The 25,850-nt window shown below is 41.3% G+C and overlaps 1 protein-coding gene across 13 annotated transcripts in view; it reads left to right on the top strand.

Moving 5' to 3' along the window:
• CLIP1 (CAP-Gly domain containing linker protein 1) overlaps positions 1-25,850 on the top strand; it is a 125,735-nt gene that overhangs the window by 93,157 nt on the left and 6,728 nt on the right. For 12 of the 13 annotated variants that reach the window (XM_036823890.1, XM_036823884.1, XM_036823888.1 and 9 more), the window contains 2 exons: positions 1,986-2,106; positions 20,613-20,665. In XM_036823890.1, coding sequence (XP_036679785.1) covers positions 1,986-2,106; positions 20,613-20,665 — 174 coding nt within the window. Of the gene's footprint in view, positions 1-1,985; positions 2,107-11,802; positions 12,561-20,612; positions 20,666-25,850 lie in introns of those variants that run through there. The other variant, XM_036823897.1, reaches the window with a different exon arrangement.

A 25,850-nucleotide genomic window follows, 5' to 3' on the forward strand; every position in this document is an offset into this window, starting at 1 on the left:
ATCTATCTTATAACGTAGAAAGAAAAGCATCTTTAAAAATTGTGAGAATTATATTTGTAGGTATTTTTGGAATTATTCCTTAGAGTATGTCCAGAAGTTGGGCTGTTAGAGCCTTCTTCTTCTATGAAATGTACATATCCCCTCTGGTCTAAAGAAAAATTGAAAGAGGTGTTCCTATATTCAAATCACAACTGAGGTCTGTCTGCCAGTTTTAACTCCAGTTCTCTTGGTTCTACAACTTACTTGATTTGGGGCAAATCTTTTCACTTACCTGAGCTTCAATTTTGTCATCTTTAAAATATAAATAATAACATTAGCTTCCTTGGGCTTTGAGGATTAAATGTACATGAAATCATTTTGCAGGTTTTAAAACATTGAACAAGTATCATTTTTATAAATCTTAGGTCATCTTGATATTTCTTTGACTCCTTATTTTAATTTTCTTTACTGTGGGCTCTAAATAGAAACCAAGGATTTAAAAAATTTGAAAGGATGAAAATCTTTAAAAGAGAAAGAACAGGATCTTGAACTTATCTCTGACAGGCCACACAAATGCTGAAACCAAATAGCCCCTAATGAAGGTGGTGACCACTTGGGAATAAAAGGTTTGGCTTATGATGATTTCATCATAAGTAAAATCTTCTGATTTGTCAAGAGCTGGTGGACTTTGGCCAGAAGATGAACTTTAGCTGTAGTGCACGTGTATGTGTGTGTGTGTGTGTGTGTGTGTGTGTGTGTGTGTGTTTTGATCCATAATTAAAATCAAGCCTCCCAGCTTTTGAATGACTAATTACCTGAAGCTAAAATTCCTTCTCAGTTTTTCTTCACTTGCTAAATAAACATCTCTGTAAAATGACAAATTTAATGTGCTGGGAGGATTTTTGTGTAGACATCTTCCCCTATATCTTCATGAGGTCGGCCCCATAGGTATGTTATAGGTACGTGGAGAATTAAAAATCAAGAAAACTGAAGATGCCAAGCACTGCCACCCATTAGACAACTGAAGTTAAAAATAGATGTGTTCATGCATCAGCAGATGGATTCATACCCAGATGACTTGATTCAGAATTCAGCCACGTATGACAGCTCACTAAATGGAATATAGCCAGCACAGACTTAAAATTCATAATTGCATCAAAACCTTCTATGGTATAAAACTAAAATTCAACAATCAAATAAACTGTTTTCAATGTCCACGTGTAAAGGATAATTTGGGATGTATATTTGCAATTAAGCTTAATAATGGGAAGATGTTTAATAAATACATTTACCCTGTTCACATTTTATATGCTGATATTCATGGTATAACATGGTTAGCAAGCTGTATTTTTATTTGCTTCTTTTAATTTCAGGTTAGCAGTATGGAAAGAATACAATCAAAATAAAACACTTGTTATGTAATTAGAAAACTGCATTTCCTTTGGGCATTTCACCTCTAATTGTCCTGAAAATATACCCAGATTCCCGCCAGCACTTGATTCTGACAGATACTGGCAAATGGAACCACCAGATATGCATTTCTGCCAGAAAAAAAAAAAAAAACAAACAGATTACAGATTTGTACAGTTAGAACAGTGCCGTGGCAGCAAAGTAAATCACTTTATCAACATGATAGGTTTAAGTATAATTTTCTAATGGAAATAAGGGGAATACTGACCATTTCATCTGTCATTTATTTTAGAGTGACATTGCTTTTTTGTATGGGGAGTATTTAGAAGTGGGGTAAGTGTGGGTGATGAGAGAGTGGATGTAGTGTTTATCAGGTTTGAAAAAAAATGGAATACATGCGAGCAGCAGTCCTCCTCCTGAGAGGTTAAAGCCATTTGGCCCCTCCTGCATGTAGATAACGCTGCCTTCTGTTGTTATAGAGCCTATCAAGCACGTGACCCAGATATATTTTCCTTGGTGCTGTGAAGCTGGTCGTCTCCCACAGTTTCCTTGCCTGTCTTGTTTCTATGGTAACCCTGCACTCACTGTCCTTGCAGAGAAACCCTAAAGCAGGCAGCAGCTCAGAAGTCCCAGCAGCTTTCAGCACTGCAAGAGGAGAACGTGAAACTTGCCGAGGAGCTGGGGAGAAGCAGGGACGAAGTCACAAGTCATCAAAAGGTCAGTGGGCGTTGGGTGGGCATTCCCAGCTCGGCCACGGTGATGTCTGCTGCTGTGGGCAGGGCGCTTGGAGGCTCCTCAGAGAACGTGCTTGATATGGTGGGGTGGTTCAAATGGGATTTCAAGTCACCTGTGTTACATGTCTCCTCGTTTTCAAGCGTGCTGCTGTAGGACTTGGGTAGGAGTGAGTTGACAGGTCCTTTAAAAAAAAAAAAAAAAGCGCTGGGAACTTGCAGGCAAGTAGAAAATAAGATCTTTATCAGATGATCTTATGGCAATGCATTTAAATGGATAGGGACAGTATCTTTTCCCTACTGCTTGGGTTTCAATTTTTTTTTTCTCGATTTTTTTTTTCTTTCATGAAAATCAATTTTAAGAAAAAGGTTCCAAGAATACAGATTTGGTGTGAGGGTTGGCAGCTGTTTTTAAATAGGACTCTGCTTTTCTTTAAATTAAAAAAAATGTTTAAACACCTCCTAATGGAACTGTGTGTACATGTGCACTTGTGCGCATTGGTGTATGGAACGTGTGTTACACTTGGAATGAACGATAAGCTAACCACAACCCACTTGTTTCCGTATTTAAATTACAAAGGCTTCTGACAAGTTTATTAAACACTGAAGCAAAACTGATTTTAAAGAATGCTGTATTCTGCTTTTTATTCTTGAATCAAAACGCTAGACTGTTAGTCACATCTGACCTCAGAGCAGAAGTTCCAAAAAATGACATTTTTAAGAGAATTTTACTGTGTGGTCATTATTTCTTGCTTTGCACGTCAAGGGGAAAAAAATTTTTTTTTCCCAAGCATACTTCGCAAATATATATATATTTTTTTATAAATTTATTTATTGATTGATTGATTTTTGGGTGTGTTAGGTCTTCGTTTCTGTGCGAGGGCTTTCTCTAGTTGCGGCGAGCGGGGGCCACTCTTCATCGCGGTGCGCGGGCCTCTCACTGTTGTGGCCTCTCTTGTTGAGGAGCACAGGCTCCAGACGCGCAGGCTCAGTAGTTGTGGCTCATGGGCCCAGTTGCTCCGCGGCATGTGGGATCTTCCCTGACCAGGGCTCGAACCCGTGTCCCCTGCATTGGCAGGCAGACTCTCAACCACTGCACCACCAGGGAAGCCCCTTTGCAAATATTAATTCTCATTTGGATGGAGTAGATTGAGTGTCCATTGACGTGGTGCCATTTGTAGTGAAAGCGCTCTTCAGAGAGTTGATTTCATACTTGAAAGTCTTCATTAGAGCTTTCCACAGCTGCCTTACTTCACTGGAGAAATGGCCCATGTCTCCAGACTCCAGGCCAACAATGATGCTCTTGGTGATAGTAGCTCACATTCAGTGGCTCTTATTTTACTGTGTGACAGGCACAAATACATGATAGCTGTCCTCTCGATCTTCACAATAGTTCCATGAGATGGCACTGTCATTACCCCCACTTGTAAAAGAGGAAGCGGAAGCCCAAAGAAGGTGGTAATGTGCTCAACCTCATTCAGCCAATAGCATGCGGAGATGTGTGTCATTTTCTGATTTGGGTCAGGAAAAGGATCAAAGGGGGTTGACGTAAATAGGGTTGCTGCACTCTGCTTTGGTCACTATGTGAGAAAGCGGGATTCATGGAAAACAGAAGCCCTTTGACCAGATGAGGTTCTTTTCTTCCTGGCACAAACCAGAGCGTCTGAAACCTTGTGGGTACCTCTGACATCAGTGTGTCTGTAAGGACTTGCAAGGGAAGGATCTCGGCCAAGTGCCGAGTCTGTTGGTCTCCTTTTATCTCGTCTCACTGAACGTCTTTGGAGGAGAGCGTGGAATCCACCAATGGGAAGAACACACAGAGGTCAGCCTCCTGTCTTACGTTGTGACCTTAACCGGACTGTTGATTACATTTCTTGTTTCTGTCACTCAGAACCGGAAAGACTAAGAGGGAAGCATCACGATTCCTCGGACAGAGGTTTTCAGGGTTCCTCTCCATCCTCCAGCCCTTTCTCTTTTGCCTTGGTATTTGAACTACCTTCTTTTTGAAAAGGTTTTGGGACTAAAAATCTGAAGCTCAGTGACTTTGAAGAATGTTAGAAAACAGCACCTGCAAGAAACAACCAGGGGAGTGACTTCCCTTAAAAGCAGGGGTTGTTTTGCCCTTTGTAGGGCCCTGTGTTTTACTCTGGAGAGAGAAGCAAGCGGCTGTGAACTAAACCATGATAGGCTGCGACACCAGAGATTGTGAACAGCGATGGTGAACACCAAGGAAGACTGCAGATACTGCTTCCCTTGACGTGTACACGTTTCAAAAGAGTGGAGAGAATCCCCCCATTTAAAATAACTTAGAAGCAGCCTTAGGCTGAAGAAGACTGATTAATTCATTGGCTCTCATTACTCTTACTACATAATCTCCAAGAGTCTAGAGTGCTGCTTACTTATGTAAAATCACGAATTTCCACTTTGTTACTTGCTACAGTTGAGCCAAACTATTTTTTTTTTTAATTGGGGGTTTGTTTTTTTTTAACTTTTGGGTTTTATTTATTTATTTATTTATGGCTGTGTTGGGTCTTCGTTTCTGTGCGAGGGCTTTCTCTAGTTGCAGCAAGTGGGGGCCACTCTTCATCGCGGTGTGCGGGCCTCTCATTATTGCGGCCTCTCTTGTTGCGGAGCACAGGCTCCAGATGCGCAGGCTCAGTAATTGTGGCTCACGGGCCCATTTGCTCTGCGGCATGTGGGATCTTCCCAGACCAGGGCTCAAACCCGTGTCCCCTGCATTAGCAGGCAGATTCTCAACCACTACGCCACCAGGGAAGCCTGAGCCAAACTATTGATCAACTTTGTTCAGAAATATACTACAGAGTTTGGCAGAAACCCTATTTAAAAAAAAAAAAAAAAAAGAATTTTAATTGTAGTACTATAGACATAGTCAGTGTTTCATTCTAAAGTGAAAACAGTGGAGGACTGTGGTCCAGTGGGTAAGACTCCACGCTCCCAATGCAGGGGGCCCGGGTTTGATCCGTGGTTGGAGAACTAGATCCTGCATGCCGCAGCTAAGACTTGGCGCAGCCAAAGTAAGTAAGTAAATAAATAAATATTTTTAAAAAATAATAAAGTGAAGACAGTAGAGACTAGATTGACGTGGGACAGACAAACACTGACCCGGGACCCGAGTTCCATCCCGGTCCCTTTGCTCAGCAGCACCACATTCGCTGACCGTGTACTGAGCGGATTGCTCTGCCGTTGTTTCACAGAATCATCACCACATACCTGAGACAGTAAGGTTATTTTGTAGGACGGAAGGAAGCTGAGGCTCAAAAATGAAGCGGTTCACCAAGGACACAGAGCTAGGCAGCGGAGGAGCCGAGATCAGAACTCGTGTCTGACTAACTCGTAAGCCTGTTTGCCTGCTCCTGTCCCTTACTCAGAATAAAACTTATTTCTATGTACTTCATAATTATCGTTAAAATTAAAAAAAAAAAAAAACCCTCTGAGCTAGGAATGGGGTAGGTGGGGTCAAACAGTACTATAAAAATATACTTTCGATTCTACTGTTACTTTTTTTCTGCCTCAAATATTTATTTTGCTTAGAAAACCCACGAGATTCCAGAATCTGTTCTGCATCTTTTTTTTTTTTTTTGGCCTCGCCGCGTGGCATGTGGGATCTTAGTTCCCCGACCAGGGATCGAACCCACGCCCCCTGCATTGGAAGCACAGAGTCTTAACCACTAGAGTGCGAGGGACATCCTATCCTGCCTCTTAAGACTCTCACTGGGAATGTGGGCTAAGGATTTTGATTTCCTTGAGAAGCCATCTTCATGAAGAGGGCTATTTCATTTCCTGTTTGTCATTTGGAAGTCAGATTATTTGTTGAAATAAAAGAATCCCTGCTCCCCTGTGACAGTGGTTTTGTAGAGCATTCTCTCCATCACCTTAAAAGGTGATGAAGCAGTTCCGAAATTAAGAGGGCCAACAGTGAGCAGGACTGGTTGGTCAAAGGTGGGGAGTGATGATAGCTTCTGTGCTTTCTTAGAAACCCTCGTCTGCCGTGATTGGCAAGCGGGTGCCATGTCCCCCGGGAGGAAGTGTTTGAACAGTCGTGGGGCTTACCTGCTCGCTGGCAGCCCTCCAGGGTGGAGCTGGCTAAGCCAGAAGCAGAGCCCCTATCAGACACTCTCCTTTCCTCTCTAAGTCCCCTTTACCCAGTAGGGTTTTTCATTTTAAGAGGGGGGGGGCAGTGACAACCAGCATCAGTTAGGGTTGTGAGAAGCAGAAGTGTTGGAGTTATCTGGCATCGCCTGTGACAGAAATCTTCATAAAATGTCACAGAGAGTGCCTCGTCTTTTAAAAGAGGCTATATTAGATTGAACATACGAAGTAGCTATGGTTCTGCAATTTCATAGGGTTCAACCTAATAGCTCACGTAATTTAGTTTTTCTTATGACTGATGGTTTTGAAGATTGTCACTGTAATTGCTATTGACGGTTTGCCCTCACACTGTTTCCTTCCTGATGGCCTGACTGGTTTCATGCTGCTTTGGGTTGGTTTTGGGGATGTGTGTGTGTGTGTGTGTTGTGTGTGTGTGTTCAAATACACGTAACATAAAATGTACTGTTTTACCCATTTTACATTGTACGATTCAGCGGCACTTAGCACATTCACAGCGTTGTGCGATCATCACCTCCGTCTAGTTGCGACATCTTCATCACCCGGAAAGGAAACTCCACTTAAGCAGCCACTGCCCGTTCCTCCCTCCTCCCAGCCCTTGGCAACCACTAATCTATTTTTTTTACCCCGTGGATTTGCTCATTCTGGATATTTCACATAAATGGCATCATACAGTCCGTGTCCCTTTGCGTCTGGCTTCTCTCACGGAGGATAATGTTTTCGAGGCTCATCCATGTTGCAGCCTGTGTCAGAACTTCATACCTTGTCGTGGCTGAGTCGCATTTTATTGAAGGGATAGACCACGTTTCATGTATCCGTTTGCTTCAGGCGTCTCAGTCTCTTTCTCCACTGAGACGGCCACCCGTCCCTCCTGAAGCCTCCACCCCTGCCTGGAGCCGCTGCGTCTCACCGCCCCTTCGGGTCTTCCGCGGGTCGGGATCCTCGTTTCTAAACCTCGCCACACTCTTCACACTTGCAGCCCTGTCTTCAGCTTACCAAACTCTTAAAGTTTGTCTTCTGCCTTATTTCTCACTCCCCTTTCCTTCCCCGTCCGTTGCAGTCGGCTTCCTGCCGCCCCAGCGCACGCCGGCAAGGACTCTGGCGTGAACGGTCGTTTCCCTGCGGCTGCGCACGCGCGGCTCCTTGCACGCTCTGTAGACGGTGCGCACCACCATCCGCGTTCCGACGCGCCTCCCCTGGCTTCCTCCACACCTCACGTGTCTCCCGCATCTCCCGCCACACCCCGTCCCTGGCCGTGTGCCTGTCTGCTTGTCCATCTCTCCTCCTCCGACCCCACTCGTGCACTTTTTCCCTCACCGCTGGAGGCCCGTGCCGTGTCGTCACCTCTCGTCTGCAGGTGGGCGCTTCCTTCCCCGGTCCGGGTCACAGTCTCCTCGGCTCTCTGCGCCTGACCCTCGGAGCCGGGTGTGTGGTCGATTCAGGCTCTCTCCCCGCACAGCTCGGAGACAGTGGGCCTCCTAGAGCAGGACATGAAGGTTTAACGAGTGAATGAATGAACGGGTGATGAAATGACTATCTCATTTTTAGCCAGGCCCTCAGGTCCCGTTTTACAGCATAAGATATGGAGACTGTGTGACTGCTCTTTCTGCTTTCTTCCCGTCCACTTACTTCCAGTTTCATGGCTCTGTTGCAGAGCTGCGGTTGCCAAAAGACAATCACCACACGAGCGGGACGTTTGCTCTGTGTGGATGGTGGACTGTACAGTGAATTCGGGCAGGGTCACGTGGTGTCAAGCTTAATGGAAACCGTGCAGAGCATTATTTCTTCTCATAGAGAATACTAAAAATAATCAGAATGATGTGAGTTCTTCTATAGAAACAGTCACCTTAGGGAGTCACTTTTGAAATGTCTGATGTATCATTCCCAAACCTCACATGTATTCTCCTCTGTGAGGGTTGCAGATACACCGAACTGCCGCTATGGGAATAGTGCTGGGTTTTCCCCTGGTTATTTGCAAAATGAGGTCATAGTTGACTTATGGAAACTGGACAGGTATGAGATGACTCAGTAACTGTATTTCATCAACACCTCTTCCTAACAGAGGTTATAACAGTTGCAGTATACAAAAAACTGGGGTTATCATCTAAATTGATCCTTGAATCATTGCCTGCCTTTGAAATAAGCCTACATTCCCAGACCTGAATGTTTAGAAAGAAAACGCTGTTTTTAGCTTGTCGTGTTTTATTCTGGAAAAGTAGTGATCATCGGCCGTCAAACTTTAATCTGGAGTTGGGTGGGGTGACTTCCGGGCGAGTCGGGCCAAGTGAAGCTGGACCACAGAATCTCTCTCCCGCGCGCGCACGATACCTAGTGAAATGAACACACTTTTTCGACTGTTAAAAACACCTTCAGGAAAATCCAGCAAAGCCAATCAAGTTCATGCTGTAAACACTGAAACTGACAACCAAGAAAAGAAACAAAATTGTGGTGTGACTCTGTTTGAAACTGTGTCCACTGGTGGTAAGAGAAAGGAAAACAAATAGCAAAATCCCCAGAAATTTCCCTCTAATTCTCCCCATCCCCATGCCCAACCCAGTTTGGAGAAAATTAGCCTGAAGAAGTGAGTAGGCAGTCGGGGAAAAATCTTTGAGGCCAGAGCTGCTTCTGCCACCCAGCACTCTACCAGAGCAGGAAAAACGGCTAGTCTGTCATTTTCCATAGCTGGTCTAGCCGACAGGGTGGCTTAAGTAAACAGGGGTGGGTGGGAATGGGTGGGTTTTTACTCAAATGATGATAAGTTCACAGGTAGGTAGTCCCCGTGGGTCCAGCCACTCAAGGATGTCCTCAGGGAACCCTGCCCTCCCTCTCTGCTCTGCTGCTGTCCTCAGCAGATAGTTTTCATCCTCTCAATCTCAGTGGCTCTTACACCCCCAGGCATTGCAAAACTCTCCGGGAGGAAGCAGGCAGAAGGACAAGTGGGGAAAGGCAGAGGGCTCCTCTTTACATCGTTTATCTTTTCATTTGGAGAGGACAATTCAGATCTCTGTAATAGTGTCACCTCCAACCACGAGTGAGGCTGGATTCCTCCAGGAAGGGAAGGAAACAGAGGAGGTGAGAGTAGACGTTGAAAGAGCCAACTTGTAATATCTGCCTGGAGCTGAAGCTGAGCACACACTCCTTCAGGAATAGAGTGGCCTCTTTTCTGATGCAGTAGATGAGATGCAGGACACTGAAGGGAAAAGCTCAGAGACAGAGCTCCAGCAGATCGTATAGTCACCCGAACAGCACTCTGCCCACCCTCGCCCCAGGGCCCTCTGGCTACAGACATATATAGACTGCAATGCCCGATTTTTCAGTTGTAGCTTGGAGGTCTCAGATAAAGTAGGAGGGGCATAAAGGAAAATTCATTTACATTACATGTGAGCAAATAGAAGGTCTAGGTAGAGCTGCCCAGGGTAAGATGAACAATTGACTACATACTGTACCAAAAGAGGAAAGAAGAAAAGAAAAGAACCTAGGAATCCAAAGAGAGATGAGGGATTCAGGCCATGAGAAAACATTACCCAGAGTAAAATATTGCTTTGTGTTATATAAAAGCTTAAGTGATGTAAATAAAACAGCTGTTCAAAGAGAAGATGGTAAAATGACACAAGCTGAACAGAGAGAGGAAAGAGTTAAGGAAACAAATTGAAGACCAAAACCACACCGTATCAGAACTGGTAAATACATCAGAAACAGACAGGGACCTAATGAACGTTTCTGAAAATATACAGAGAATTCTTCAGGTCCCCAGGCAGAAAAAGCAGATTCCTTATAAAAAGGAGAAAAAATAGCCCACTGCAGCTGCATTCAATGCCAGAAAAAAAAACCAAAAAACATAGTGCACTGTTTCCAAAGTTCTAAGGGACAGAAGATATGATTAGGAGCATCATATCCAAGCAATTATTATTCAGGTAAGAAGACAGGTGTTTCCAAACCTGAAAGAACTTAGAAGCTATAGCATCTATGAGTCCTTCTGGAAAGTAGCTTACTTGCTGGTAAAATTTGGCCAAGCAAGACATGACTCAATATACAGGACTTACTAGCTCAAGAGAAGCCTGGCAAAGGGACTGGAGGGGAGCACTAAATCCAGGTAAATAGACAGCTAAGCTAACAGTTAGGGAATCACAGATGAGGAACAGAGTTGTGATTTTAACTTTTTATTTGGAAATCATTTCAAGCTTTGCAAAACGTTGTAAAAATAAAACACAGAGGGCTTCCCTGGTGGCGCAGTGGTTGAGAATCTGCCTGCCAATGCAGGGGACACGGGTTCGAGCCCTGGTCTGGGAAGATCCCACATGCCACGGGGCAACTAAGCCCGTGAGCCACAACTACTGAGCCTGCGCGTCTGGAGCCTGTGCTCCGCAACAAGAGAGGCCGCGATAGTGAGAGGCCCGCGCACCGCGATGAAGAGTGGCCCCCGCTTGCCGCAACTAGAGGAAGCCCTCGCACGGAAACGAAGACCCAACACAGCCATAAATAAATAAATAAATAAAAATTTAAAAATAAATAAATAAATAAAACACAGAGTGCTCATGTAGGCTAAGGATTGGTTTTTACCTAACCACAGTGCAGCTGTCAAATTCAGGAAGTTGAACACTATTATCTAATGTATGGGCCCTATTCCTGTTTAGGCAGTTGTCATGATATCCTTTATATCAATAGTTTTTGTGGGGTTTTTTTCCCCCTGATTCAGGATCTAGTCCAGGATCATGTGTTCCATTCATTGACTCAGGTCTCTTTAGTTGTCTTTATCTGGAATGGTTCTTTTGCCTTTGTCTTTTATGACTTGACTTTTTTGAAAACAGGCCAGTTATGTTGTATAAAATCCTTCATTTTGGGTTTGTCAGGTGTTTCCTCATGATGGTATTTAGGTTATTCATTTTTAGCAGGAAGACTATATAAGTGATAACCATTTCCTGCCCGGAGGCAGGTGATGTTGCTTTATCTCATTATTGGTGATGTCAATTTTGATCATTTAGTGAAGGTAAGCTTAAAGCATTTGCAAGACAAAAAGAAAAAAATCAAAGACAAAGGAGAAAAAAGAAAAATATACAGAGAGAATATGACTAACAAAATTTGAGGTGATAGAGTTGAAAGAACGTGGAAGTATGCAAGCCTCCTCATCTTTTATATCAGGGTGATGTTTGATATTATTTAAAATAAAAATTAACTTACACCTAAGGAAATGATATTAACATCTATGTTTTTTTTAAAATATATTCTACTTTAAAACTTTACAAAATAAATGTATAAACCTAGTGGGAGTTCTTAGAAAGGAATATATCTTTGTGGTAAAGAACATTTTTCTGCCCTCAGCCGTTTTCTTTTATTTACTTTGATTTTTCTTTCTCCTGTTAAATTCAAGTCAAATTAAATTTACTTTTGTCTCCCCTCTCTGTCCTTCTTGCTCTGCGTACATGGAGAAGTCTGTCTGTCTGTGTGTGCGAGGACAGACAGCTAATGTTCATTGTTTCTCCTCTGAAGGGGCTTGTCCACAGAATTGACTAAATCCTCCTCTTCTTTCCTCCCCATTACCTTCTCCACTTCCAAGAGCACGAGTCTGTGTGGGAGGCGAGACTAGCGATCCGCAGACACAGGGGATGGGGATGTGTCTTGTGCTGTCAAGGTAGCGCCGCTATTTTGGACCTCAGAACACTTGCTCCGAGAAGAGGCTGAAGTCGCCCACACGTGAACCACTTCCCCGGGGAAGTCGGTGAGAAAAGCAGCAGCTGAGCGCCAGCTCGCTCAGACTAGCTGAGCAGAGAGTTCCTCCTGTGAGAACCCTGGCTCCTCGGCGTCACTGCCAGCTCACACCCGAGGACAGCACCAGCTTACCGGCTCTCTGACCCCGTCGTGTACGCGACACGTAGTTACTGAGTGCCTACTGTGTGCCTGCCCGTGCTCCAGAAACGGAGGAGACAGCGGTGAACAAAACAGAAAACTGGTCGTCCTCCCTCCGTCAAGTGGTCTGTGTAATGGTTCCGAACTTCAGCACATCCTTCACTTCACACAAGCTAGTATTTTTCTTAGGTGATAGATTGAAGACAAATTACCCACCATGTTTATTGTATTATAAAACAGTTTTGTGGATAGATCAGCTGTGTGAGATTCTCTGGTCCAGAGTTCCCCAAATTATGGTCACTTGTATACTGTCTTCACTGTAATGTTATCGTCTTAATATTTTTCTGTAAAATAACCCTCCCTTTTATTCAGCTTTTTATTACAAAAAGTTTCAAACACGCACAGAAGCAGAGTGAGCAGAACAGTGAATCCCCGTGTGCCCCACTCTGAAGGCAGTCAACTCTTGGTCACTCTTGTTTCTTTTTTTTTTTTTTTTTGGCCGCGCAGCCTGTGGGATCTTAGTTCCCAGACCAGGGGTTGACCCCGCACCCGCTGCTGTGGAAGCGCAGAGTCCCAACCACTGGACCCCCAGGGAAGGCCCAGTCACTCTTGCTTCAATTCTACTCTCACTCACCCTCCACCCCATCATAGATCAATTTGAAGCAAATCCTAGAATACTGTCATTTTATTTGTAAATATCTTTGTACCTCTAAAAAATAAAATTATTTATCGCCCCCCCCTTTTTAAAATAAATTTATTTATTTATTTATTTTTGGCTGTGTTGGGTCTTCGTTTCTGTGCGAGGGCTTTCTCTAGTTGCGGCGAGTGGGGGCCACTCTTCATCGCGGTGCGCGGGCCTCTCACTGTCGCGGCCTCTCTTGTTGCGGAGCACAGGCTCCAGACGCGCAGGCTCAGTAGCTGTGGCTCACGGGCCCAGTTGCTCCGCGGCATGTGGGATCTTCCCAGACCAGGGCTCGAACCCGTGTCCCCTGCATTGGCAGGCAGATTCTCAACCACTGCGCCACCAGGGAAGCCCTGAACCCCCTTTTTTTTTTTTTTTTGGCCATGCTGTGTGGCTTGCGGGATCTTCGTTCCCAACAAGGGATTGAACCCGGGGCCCACAGCAGTGAAAGCACCGAGTCCTAACCACTGGACCGCCAGGGAATTCCCTATTCCTTTTAAATTGTAATGTTATTTTAAAATAAAAAATAATCATACATGTTTGTAACATGAAACAATACAAATACATACCATTTCAAAGTTATTACTCCTCCCATTGTTATTTCATCGAGGCAACATTATAAATGGTTGGGTGTACCTTTCCATACTGCTCTTCATGTGTGTAACAGCATATACATATAGTTTGTTTTTTACAAAAGCAATATTGTATACGCTACTCAAACTCACCTTTTTCCCCCGAAGTTATATTTATTAAGGTATAATTTATGGGCTTCCCTGGTGGTGCAGTGGTTAAGAATCCGCCAGCCAATGCAGGGGACATGGGTTCGAGCCCTGGTCCGGGAAGATCCCACATGCCACAGAGCAACTAAACCTGTGCACCACAATTACTTAGCCTGCGCTCTAGAGCCCGCAAGCCACAACTACTGAGCCCGCGTGCCACAACTGCTGAAGCCCGCGCACCTAGAGCCTGTGCTCTGCAACAAGAAAAGCCACCGCAAAGAGTAGCCCCCGCTCGCCGCAACTAGAGAAAGCCTGCGCACAGCAACGAAGACCCAATGCTGCCGAAACATAAATAATAAATAAATTTATGAAAGAGAAGGTATTAAAAAAAAGGTATAATTTACATAAAATTCACCCTTCATAGGTATATGGCTTGATGAGTTTTGACATATATATATAGTCATATAATTTATCCCAAAATCAAGATTTCCTTCACCCCCAAAATTTCTCTCATGCTCCTTTTATAGTCAATCACTTCCCAATCCCTGAAAACTATTTCTCTCTTTTATGGTGCTATAGTTTTGCCTTTTCTAGTAGGTAACATAAATGGAATCAAAATAGTATGTAACAACAAAATATTAGCAAATTAAACCCAACAATGTTTAAAAGGAGGAATGATAGATTTAAAACAAATTACTAGCGTGTGTGAAGAAAAATACTAGCTTGTGTGAAGTGAAGGATGTGCCGAAGTTCGGAACCATTACACATACTCCTGCTTTTGTAGGCTCAGTCAGACCACTTGACTGAGGGAGGAGCAGCAGTTTTCTATTTTGTTCACCGCTGTCTCCTCCATTTCTGGAACATAGTATATAATTCCACAACCAAGTAGGATTTATCCCAGAGATGCAAGGCTGGGTTCAGCACTTGAAAATCAGATAATGTAATCTATCACATCAACAGACTAAGGAAGAGAAGCCACAAGATCATATCAGTAGATGCAGAAGAAGCATTTGAAAAAGCTAACACCCATTGTGATAAAATCTCTCTGCCAACTAGGAATAGAGGGGAACTTCATCAACCTCATAAATAATACCTACAAAAACTACTGCTAACATCGTACTTAGTGGTGAGAAATTCAAAGCTTTCTTTCTAAGATAAGAAACAAAGCAAGGATGTCCCCTCTCACCACTGCTTTTCGACATCGTACTGCTAGTCCTTGCCAATGCAGTAAGAAAAGGAAATAAAAGGTATACATATTGGGGAGGAAAAAATAAAACTCTTTGTTCACAGATCACGTGACATAGAAAATCCAAAAGAATGACAAACTCCTGGAACTAGTAAGTGATTATAGCAAGGCTGCAGGATACAAGGTTCAGTGTGCAAGAATCAGTCACTTTCTTATATCAAAGCAATGAACAAGTGGAATTTGAAATTGAAAACATAATACCATTTACGTAAGCAGCCCCCAGAATGAAATACTTAGGTAAAAATCTCACAAAGTATGTACCAGGTCCATCTGAGGAAAACTACAAAACTTTAATGAACAGAATCAAAGAGCTAAATAAATGGAGAGATATTCCATGTTCACAGATAGAAAGACTCAATGTTGTCAAGATGTTGGTTCTTACCAACATGATCTGTAGATTTAACACAATCCCAATCAAAATCCCAGCAAGTTATTTTATGGATATCGACAAACTGATTCTAAAGTTTGTATGGAGAGGCAGAAAGACCCCAAATAACTCAGTATTAAAGAAGAACGAAGTTGAAGGACTGACACTACCCAATCTCCAGACTTAGTATAAAGCTACGATAATCAAGTACAGCAAAAGAGTAGACAAGTGGGTCAGTGGAACAGAATCAAGCGCTCAGAAATAGACCCACATAAATATAGGCAGTTGATCTTTGACAAAGGAGGAAAGGCAATACAGTGGAGCAAAGATCATCTTTTCAGCAAATGGTGCTGGAGCAAGTGGATACCCATATCCAAAAAGTGAATCTAGACACAGATGTTATGCCCTTTATAAAAATTAAGTCAAGATGGATCATAGACCTAAATGTTAAGTGAATAACTATAAAACTCTTAGAAAATAACAGGGGAAAACCTAGATGGCCTTGAGTATGGAGGCGACTTTTTAGATACAACCCCAAAGACATGATCCGTGAAAGAAAGAATTGATAAACTGAACTTTCTTAAAATTAAAAACTTCTACTCTGTGAAAAACAATGTGAAAAGAATGAGAAGACAAGCTGCTGACTGCGAGAAAATTTTTTTACAAAAGACACATGTAATGAAGGATGGTTAGCCAAAATATACACAGAACTTGTAAGACTTAAGAATAAGAAAATGAATAGCGCAATTAGAAAATGGACAAAAGACCTTAACAGACACCTCACCAAATAAGACATGTAGATGGCAAGTAAGCGTATGAAAAGGTGCTCAGTATCATATGTCATTAGGGAATTATAAATTAACAGTGAGATGATACTACACACCTATTAGAATGGCCAGAATCCAAAACTCTGGTAACACCAAATGCTGATGAAGATGTGGAGCAACAGAAATTCTCATTCCCTGCTGGGAATGCAAAATGGTACAGCTGCTTTGGAAGACAGCTCAGCAGTTTCTTACAACACTATACGTACTCTAACCATATGATCCAGTAATTGTGCTCCTTGGTATTTACCCAAACGAATTGAAAATTTATGTCCACACAAAATCCTGTGCATGGATGTTTACAGCAGATTTAATCACAATTGCCAAAAACTTGGAAGCAACCAAGATGTCCTTCAGTAGGTGAGTGGATAAATAAACTGAAGTACATCCAGATGATGGAATGTTACTCAGCACCAAAATGAAATGACCTATCAAGCCATGAAAATAGATGGAGGAACTTTAAATGCATATTACAAAGTGAAAGAAGCCAATTTGTAAAAGCAACATACTGTATGGTTCCAAAGATATGGCATTCTGGAAAAGACAAAACTATGGAGACAAAAATATAGTGGTTGTGAGGGGTAAAAGGGGGAGGGAGTGATGAATAGGCAGAGTACCAAGGACTTTTAGGGCAGTGAAACTAAACTATACATGTCTTTATCCATTTGTCAAAACTCGTAGGATATACAACACCAAGAGTGAACCTAATGTAAACTATGGAAATTTGGGTGGTAATGATGTGTCACTGATTGTAACAAATGCACCTCTGTCCTGTGGGATGTTGATAGTGGAGAAGGTTGTACATGTGTGGGGACATGGAGTTATGGGAAATCTCTGTACCTGTTAGATTTTGCTGTGAACCTGAAACTTCTTTAAAAAAATAAACTGTATTAATTGAAAAAAAAAGTATGTAACCTTACGCATAATAACATTAAATGTAAGTGAATTAAACGCTGATTAAAAGGCAGACATTGGCAGAATTAATTTTTAAGAAGCATCATCTAACTATATGCTGCCTATAAGAGACACAATTTAGATTCAAAGACACAGTGGATTGAAAGTAAAAAGGTGTAACAAGATATATCATACAAATAGTAACCAAAAGCAAGCTGGAGTGTCTATACTAATTATCAGACAAAGTAGACTTTGAAGACAAATACTGTTACTAGAAACAGAGGAAGAAATTTTATAATGGTAGAAAGATCAATCCCTCAAGAAAATACAACAATTACAAATATATATGCAACTAATGGCAGAGCCCTAAAATACAGAAAGCAAAAACTGACAGAATTAAAGGATGAGATAGATAATTCAGCAATAGTAGTTGGAGATTTCAGTATTCTATTTGAGTAATGGATAGAACAACTAGACAGAAGATCCACAAGGAAATAGAAGACTTGAACATCAGCTAGGCCTAACGGTCATCTTTAGATCACTCCATTCAACAATAGCAGAAGACACATTCTGCTCAAGTGCACGTGGAACATTCTCCAGGGTAGACCATATGCTAGGCCATAAGACAAGTCTCGTGAGATCCTGCAAAGTATGTTCTCTGACCTAGAAACTAGAAGTGATAACCCAAGTGTCTCAGGTGTAGTTTTAATTTGCATTTCCTTGATGGCTAATGATTTTGAGCTGCTTCTTTGGTCAAGTGTCTGTTCAGATCTTTTGCCCATTTTAAGATTTGGTTTGTAGTCTGTGTATTATTGAGCTGTAAGAGCTCTTAATATGTTCTGGATACAAGTCCTTTATCAGATTGAGTTTTGCAAGTGTTTTCTCTCAGTCTGTGTATTCTCATTACACTTTCTTAACAGTGTCTTTTGAAGAGCAGAAGTTTCAAATTTTGGTCAAGTCCACTGACAGGGCTTAGAAGTAATAACACTCCAGTATCAATGAGCACACCTAACTACCTAGATTTTGGTTTCTAAATACTCTTCCCCACTAAAAGGTCCTTAGAGAAATGGCTGATTCCAGGGCTGAGAGAGAAAGACTACAAGATGAGCCTGGAATATCTTGTGTACCAAAAAGCAAGGCAGTGCTTAAAGAATACTGGGGATTAGTCAGAAACCTATCAGAACCATGTTGAAGGGGCTTCCACTGGCCAAATCTGAGATAATTTGAGCATCAAAAGAAATAATGATAGTAATGGATTATAGCCTATTGAATAAAATAAGAAACCATGATATATAAATATGCCATGGAAACAGATATAAATAAGTAAATGAGGGAAAAATGAAAGCCCTTCTTGGGACTTCCCTGGTGGTGCAGTGGTTAAGAATCCGCCTGCCAGTTCAGGAAACACAGTTCGATCCCTGGTCCGGGAAGGTCCCACATGCCGCGGAGCAACTAAGCCCATGCACCACAACTACTGAGCCTGTGCTCTAGAGCCCGTGAGCCACAACTACTGAGCCCATGTGCCACAACTACTGAAGCCCGAGCGCCTAGAACCCGTGCTGCACAACAAGAGAAGCCACTGCAATGAGAAGCCCACACACCACAACGAAGAGTAGCCCCTGCTCGCTGCAACTAGAGAAAGCCCGTGGGCAGCAACGAATACCCGACACAGCCATAAATAGATAGGTAGATAGGAATGCCTTTCTAAAAAAAAAAAAAAAAGAAAGAAAGCTCTTCCTTATGGTAAAATGCCAACTGATAAGTATGTGAAATGATGGAATTAGAAAATCACTATTTGGTATCCATCATGGTAATTATTTCAGCAAGAGTCATCAATTGGTGCTAAAACCAGTGGGTGAAATTTTGTTAAGGAACAGAATGTTTACATAGTTTCAGAGTCTCTCTCCACAAAATAGTAGTATTTTTACAGCGGAGAAACATGGAAGATACTTCTTTAGCCAAGTGATTGAAGTTACCCTCACCGAAAATCAACATTGTGTGCCTCTTAATATCACATACTGAGAAGGACATGGGATCACTTCTGTGGTGTTTCTGCCGAAAAGTGCATAGTCTGACTCTACTCATGTGGGAATATCAGGTGAATCCAAATTGACGGACATTTTACTCGCCTCTGTGCTCTTCAAAAATGTCAAGGTCAAAAAAAATTGTTAAGGTCAGGGAATTCCCTGACGGTCCAGTGGTTAGGACTCTGAGCTCTCATTGCTGAAGGCCCGTGTTTAATCCCTGGTTGGGGAACTAAAATCCCACAAGCTGTGCAGCCAAAAAAAAAAAAAAAAAAAGTCAGGGTCACAAAAGACAAGGAAAGAATGAGGAACTAGACAGGCTAAAGAAATTTGACTACTAAATGAAACTTGTTATCCTGGATTGGATCCTGGACCAGAAGAAGAAAAAAACATTATTTCCTATGAAGAATCAGTACAATAAGTATCCTAAACTTCTGTTCTGTGGAAGTTCAGGCACAAGAAATTCAGCCTTCAAGAAATGGGGAGAATCTCTGCATACTTGTTCTTTGCAGTGTTGAATGATTTTCCAAGTGTTTATTAATTTTTTGTATTTTCTCTGTTGTGAATTATCTGCCATGTCATTTATCCATTTATATCTTCATTGTAGTCATTTCCCAGTCTTGTTTGTTTATTGATTTTTTCTCTTTTAATTTTTTTAACTATAAAACTTAAACAGCTTCCTTGTTTAAAAAATAAATATAAACCATATAAAAGGGCACAAAGGAAAAAATGAGAGCCCCTCTCGTCTCCACATCCCACTCTCCAGATGTTCTCCCTCTTGTTTCATTCCTTTAAAGTTTGCCTCCCACTGTTCTTCCTTCCTTTTACTCTTTACAAATTTCTAAATATATCTGTGAATTACTCATGCAGCAAAAGCATTTATCTTAATGGACTAGGAAAGGAGAGAGTCTACAGTGGAAAAAAACTGTATGTTAATCTCTATAGATTTCTTGATAACCTTATGTTCAAAACATACATGTTTATATTTAAGAACTTCTAAAGTATAAAAGACTTTTATAGCAAAGCATGTACATAACTGACACATAATCAGAAATAAAACCACAACGACTTATCGTGAATTAGTGGCTTAAATTCTGGGCCAATCCCAAATGGTTGGAAACCATTACATAGTCTTTGTTGTTATCCTTTGATTAAAAAAAACCATGTAAGAGCTTTTGTTACCTCTTTGTTTTATTAACAGTGTGAGTTAAAATTGGTACTGTATTTGGCTAAACTGTATGTGGTACAGGTTGGGGGTAGAGGTGAATCTTTTCTCACAAGATTGACTAGCTGAATCTTTTGTTTTTTATCCTTAATAGAATAACAGAATTTTAGAACTAAAGGGCCAGTGGAAATTCTTCTGTAACTTTCTTCTTTTATAGGTGAGAAAGAAATGCCTGGATATAGTAGGCATAAGATAAGGCCCGTGTAGAATAAATTACCTGTTCCTAGCCCTACACAAGTTAGTGACCTTTAACTTCTTTTGTTTCAGTAAAGGAACCAGAATGTTAATAGTGAAGCTTTCACTCATTCATCTAACAAATGAAGGAAACATTTATTGAATGTCTAAGATATGGCATGTACATGGTGTTGTTTAATATTTTAACTCTCAGGTCCCTGATGTACACTTGGTCCTTTTTCACTGCCTCTGAGGAAAGCCCGTTGCTTTAGCGGTCCTGGAGCATGGGAATGTGACCTGGGGAATGAGAAACTGACCTCTCTGTTATGCACTGAACTTTTTTTTGTGTGTGTTTTTTTTCCCAGCTGGAGGAAGAGAGATCTGTGCTCAATAATCAGTTGTTAGAAATGAAAAAGAGGTAGGCTTTCTTTTTGTATATATTGTTTTGTGTGTATGTGTGTGTTTAATAAGGAAAATGTTAGAATATTCTGTGTACAGTGACTTGTAGAAAACATACGACCTTCTTATATTCAGAAAATTGCATCGTGATAGTTTGGTACTCATAATTGACAAATTTGTAAGAGTTTCAGTATGAATTACTAAAAGAATAGTTCGATTTTTAAGCCATGTTCAGTTGCATTTGTCGAGAAGTGTTCTAAATTAGATTGTCTCATATTATACTGCTTACCTCCTAGTTTCAGTAACTAAAGTACTATAATTTTACCTAGAGTAATCTGCAAATAAATTCAGTTATATAAAAATTTCATTTTTTCAATAATAATGGGAAACATTTTAAATGTTTCTACTTACTTTCTTAAAAAGAGCTTTGTTATTTGTTATTCTTTGATGATAATCGAATGCTGTTCACATGGAAGCTTCCAGTACTTTTGAGTAAGGATAAACGGGCCCCCAGGAGTAATCATTTAGAAGCCTGATGCTTATGCTTTCTGATGGTCTCTGTCTGCTTTTTTACAATGTGCAGTTTGTGTCTAGAGAGATTCTCTGCTTTACTCTGCATGCCAAGTAGGCATAGTGTATACTGTTGCTAAGAACCACAGCCTGTACAGTGGTTTGCTGTAGAGTACATCACAACAGAGACAGGCGTTTTTGTCTTATTAATTACAAAAAGAAACCTTTAGGAATAGTATAATCAAGAATTCTTCTATACCTCAATTAAAAAATAATAAGAAAATAAAATAGAAAAAAAAAGAATTCCTTCATGGTCTTGCAGAGCATTTTATTCTTACTTGTCAGAGCAGAGGAAGTCTCCCTTACTGACCACTGACGCATGCGTTTATGCTGACGTTGTCCCTCCTGCCAGTATGGCGGTTGCTTCAGAGTCGAGGGCTTTATTTAGCCCACAAAGATACTTGAGTTCCATAAGCTCCATTCTAAAGGAAATTAGGCCTCAGTTCAGGGGTGCCTTCCTCCTTTCTTTTTTTAAGACATCCTTAGACTCATTCTTCTTTAAAGTTTCACATCAGAATGCATGTGTGTTTCATGACTGCCACGCCCCTGGTCCAGCCAGGTGTTCGCCCAGTGCCCATGAGCTGTGGTGACTGGCCTGCCATGCCTTAACCTGGGGCCCAGGTACAAGCACAGCTCCACCCGTGGGGGCCTTGGGATATTTAATTTTCCATGAATAAGGCTTTGTTTCTTTAAAAAGAACCCCATGTATGCAGTTGTCAAGGGTATGTGAAAAAATTGATAGCACTTATTCCTGAGGCATTCTGACAAGGGAATGAATCAAAACAGGCTGGTGTGAGTACTGATGTAATCCCTTTGCATTTATGTAGCCCTTGTAATTCACAAATTTCTCATATCTCAGAACAAACCACTGAAATATATGGTGGGGCTTGCATTTAAAAATGATGAAACTAAAACCCCCAAAGTTAGGCAACTTGGCCAAGAACTCAGATGCAGGCACAAGACCCAGGACTTAAGATTTTTACAAGGGGTCTTTTCTCATTGTACATTTATTATTTATTTATTTTTACTTTTTAATCTTCTTTAAAAATAAAGATGCTATTGCTTTGTTAGTCCTTTTCATGTGACTTTGACTGAATTACCTGCCTCTCAAAATGGGATTAGACATGTGACTTTTTTCACGGCTTAAAAAGATAGAACAAATTTGGGTACTTGTCCATTCCTCTCTTCTTATTTCACCCTGCTCCCATTTTAGGTCCTGGATAATTATTCTTTTAATCAATAAACGTGGATAAAGATGATAATTTTTCTGGGAGTGAAAAATGTTAAAACTTAGTTTCTTATATTTAGAACTGTTTTTTTAATCAAATTGTTAATTAATCCTCATGGAAAGTTATGTCTCTTTCAGAAATCTGAATAAAAATATATTTTAGCTAATATTTTGGGGGCCTTAAATGCCTTCTGAAAGTCAGTTTGGTAAAGGATTCATATGTAGGTCTATGTGTGTAATAGTTAAGTACTGTAGCATAGAGTACTAAAAAGAATTGGATACTTTCTTAATTTAAAAATCTAGAAAGTACTTAAATCAGGAAGATATTTGAAAGGTAGTGGTTCATGCAAGAACCAAGATCTTAGCCAACAGCTTAATTTAGAGGTGAGAACTGAACATACACAGTCAACATAGTATATGATGGCTTCATTCAAACTCTATTGTTCATTATGTTGAATTGCAGTACTTACTCCTGATGTAGGGTGAAACTACTTATCGTTAAGAAATCAGTATCACCCTCTTGTACTTGCTCTGTTTTTTTGCTATCTAGCATCGAATTGCAAGCAACACGTAGTGTAAGTTTTTCTCTTAGCTTAAAAATGTAATCATTTCTTTGGGAAAGTGGTCTCCAAGTTAGGCAAACCTCTTTCAGAACAGGTTCCAACACGTCTAGTAGATAAAGTAGAGCCAACCTTGAGCGCTCTATCTGATGGAAGTAGAGAAGTGTGTCCCTCTGGCCAGAGAGCCTACGGCAGATTTGGGAACCTGTTGGGTTCCCCTCTCTTCTCTAGGCTTTTTGATGTCCTAGAAGGAATTCCAGAGCCATCATCTTAGCTGTGGACTTGTAGAGTCAGGCTTAATTCTGTGGGCGTCAAGGCAAGACTCCTGTCAGGAAGGAAAACTGGCCGACGGTCCCGTCCACCAGTTCTGAAGAGGTCACTGCCACGCCAGCTCATTCAGCTCACCGTGGGTTGCTAACTGTCTGACTGTCTCCAGCTTGCGCTACTTATCAATGCTCATTTCACCCCTCTCTTTTCCCTTTCCTACTCTTGCTTCCTTTGCTATATCTGTGTGTCTTTAATGGTAAGACTAAAGAAAGTCTATCCACGTTATAATAAATAAATTTCATATATTTTTAGTAAACCAAATTGTTGTATATATTTTTTGGCTGCCTTTGTCCCTCTGTGTCTTGCTTTTGTTTTGTAAAATATTCTCAGCAGTATATACATACACACACACGCACACATATCTTTTTTATATCTATATACAGCACAGAACTTCAGTGCAAATTGAGTTCTCCTTACTGCATTTGCAGTTCTCTTCATGTTCCTAATATTTGGTTCTTGTTATCTTGCATTTTTAAAGCTTGCCCAGTAACACTTTAAGGTATTTGCTTCATTACTGGAATTTCTTTCTTATGTAAGTAGTAAGGAAAGAATCTGGGTAATACGTTCCCTTGGGGGAAAGATTTCTGGCCCCCATAACCCTTCTTTCATGTTATGTTTATCTTCCCTTCTTGATACTTTTAGTAACGCCAAGTCACTGGGGCCAGCGTGGCTTTAAAGTAACACAGGCCTTACTGTCAATGTGATGTGTGACTCAGGTGTCAGTAATGCTGGCATAAATGGTTTAATTTAGCCCCTTTTGGTTTGCACGGTGGGATTTGGGCTTAGAAATCACCGAAGATGCTAACACTGAAGACCTGTCACAGAGATGAGCTGCCGAGGCCTAGTTGTCCCTTCATTTGGTGTACAAATCGCAAGTCAGATCCCTTTTTTAACCATGCATCTTTTGATAACTTTTGTACGAGAAACATCTGCTTGCCATCTTCTTAGAAAGCAGCCTCACTTAGAGGGTGGACGTATGTGGCGATAAGCAAAGATACCTGCTCCTTTTTCCTTCTGCCGGCTGATGCCGGGCTCATCCCTCCCTAACACAAAGAACCTGTAAGAGCTTGACTAACTAGAGTCCTGATTACAGAGGAATCTAAATCCGTTAACCCCCAAATCCTGGTATTTCTCAGTAAAAACATTTAAAATCACGTCTTTCAAATTTGAGTTGGATTTACAAGTGAATCTCTTGAAATGGTTTTTATAATAGAGTGAACTACCAAATAAGTTTAATAGAAACTTAAAGAGCCCAAGAGTTATTGAATCTTTGGATAAAATCAGATATTTACTTCCCAGGTGGAAAAAATGCCTGTGTACATTCCTTTCATTTAAATCTTTGGGGTTTTTTTTGTTTGTTTGTTTTTGTTGTTGTTTTTACTTAAACAGGATCCTATTTCCTAGCGAGGTGTTATGCAGTTAGTAATTTAACAGCACCAAGTATTCATATAATGCTTGGGTGTTGAGTTCAAGACATTTTCTGTAAGTCTCAGATTCTTTTCTTACTACTTATTCTGGGGTTTGAGTGTTATCCACACAATGAGATAAATACAACACTTATATTTTTCATCTTTGTGTAGAATAGAATTTCAATTTACCATAAACCATGAGAATTCTGTAATTCGTGTGCCGGATATCTTGGGTCTCACTAACCAGACATACATTCTGCCATTTCTAACCTGGGCCTCAGTTTCCAATCCCTCCAGTTGGTTCGAAGACAAACTGAACCACTACACGCTCTGCACTCACCCAGCTACTTCTAATAGAACCGGGAGTAATTCGGTTTGTTGTGGTTTAAGCCATGAACTCTCACTGATGATTATCTACATGGATGCAGATGAGTAGGTTGTATGGCCTGAGGGCGGCTGGGAAATTTTTCTCCAGTTGTGTTTTCCCCAAATATTTTTGTGATACAAGGTCTTTTTTCCTCTTGTTTCACACTGCATGTCATTTTTTAAAAACTTCTTATTTCAAAATCTGAGGTTTCCAGAAGAGCCGCAAAGGTAGTACCTGGAGGTCCCGCATTCCCTTCACCCAGCTTCCCCTCACGGGCACATCTTACATCCCCTGGTCCTTTGATCCAAACTGAGAGAGTAACATTGGTCCAGTACTCTTAGCCAGACTCTAGACGTTGTTCAGATTTCCCCAGTTTTTCCATTCATATCTTTCTGTCTCTCCCAGGATCCGGTCTAGGAGACCACAGTGCATTTAGCTGTCCCATCTGTGACAGCTCCTCAGTCTTTCCTTGGCTTCCGTGACCTTGGCACGTTTGAATTTTCACCACGAAAATTTAAATACACTCACACATTTATAAACACATAGTAGCCTGCCCTCTGGGGTTGTCTCTATTGTGTCTTGCCCTCCTCCCCTGTCTTCCCTTCATCTTTCCCTTTCTTTTCCCACTCCCCTGACTCCAAGACAAATGTTCTCCTCTCCTGGAAAGCCCGGCCCCCGTCCCTGTGCTGATAACCAAGTGCTGGGTCGGCCTGAGAACATACATCCCGTGTGCTGACCTTCTC

This window comes from Balaenoptera musculus, chromosome 14, assembly GCF_009873245.2.
Source record: "Balaenoptera musculus isolate JJ_BM4_2016_0621 chromosome 14, mBalMus1.pri.v3, whole genome shotgun sequence".
Classification (NCBI taxonomy): domain Eukaryota; kingdom Metazoa; phylum Chordata; class Mammalia; order Artiodactyla; family Balaenopteridae; genus Balaenoptera; species Balaenoptera musculus.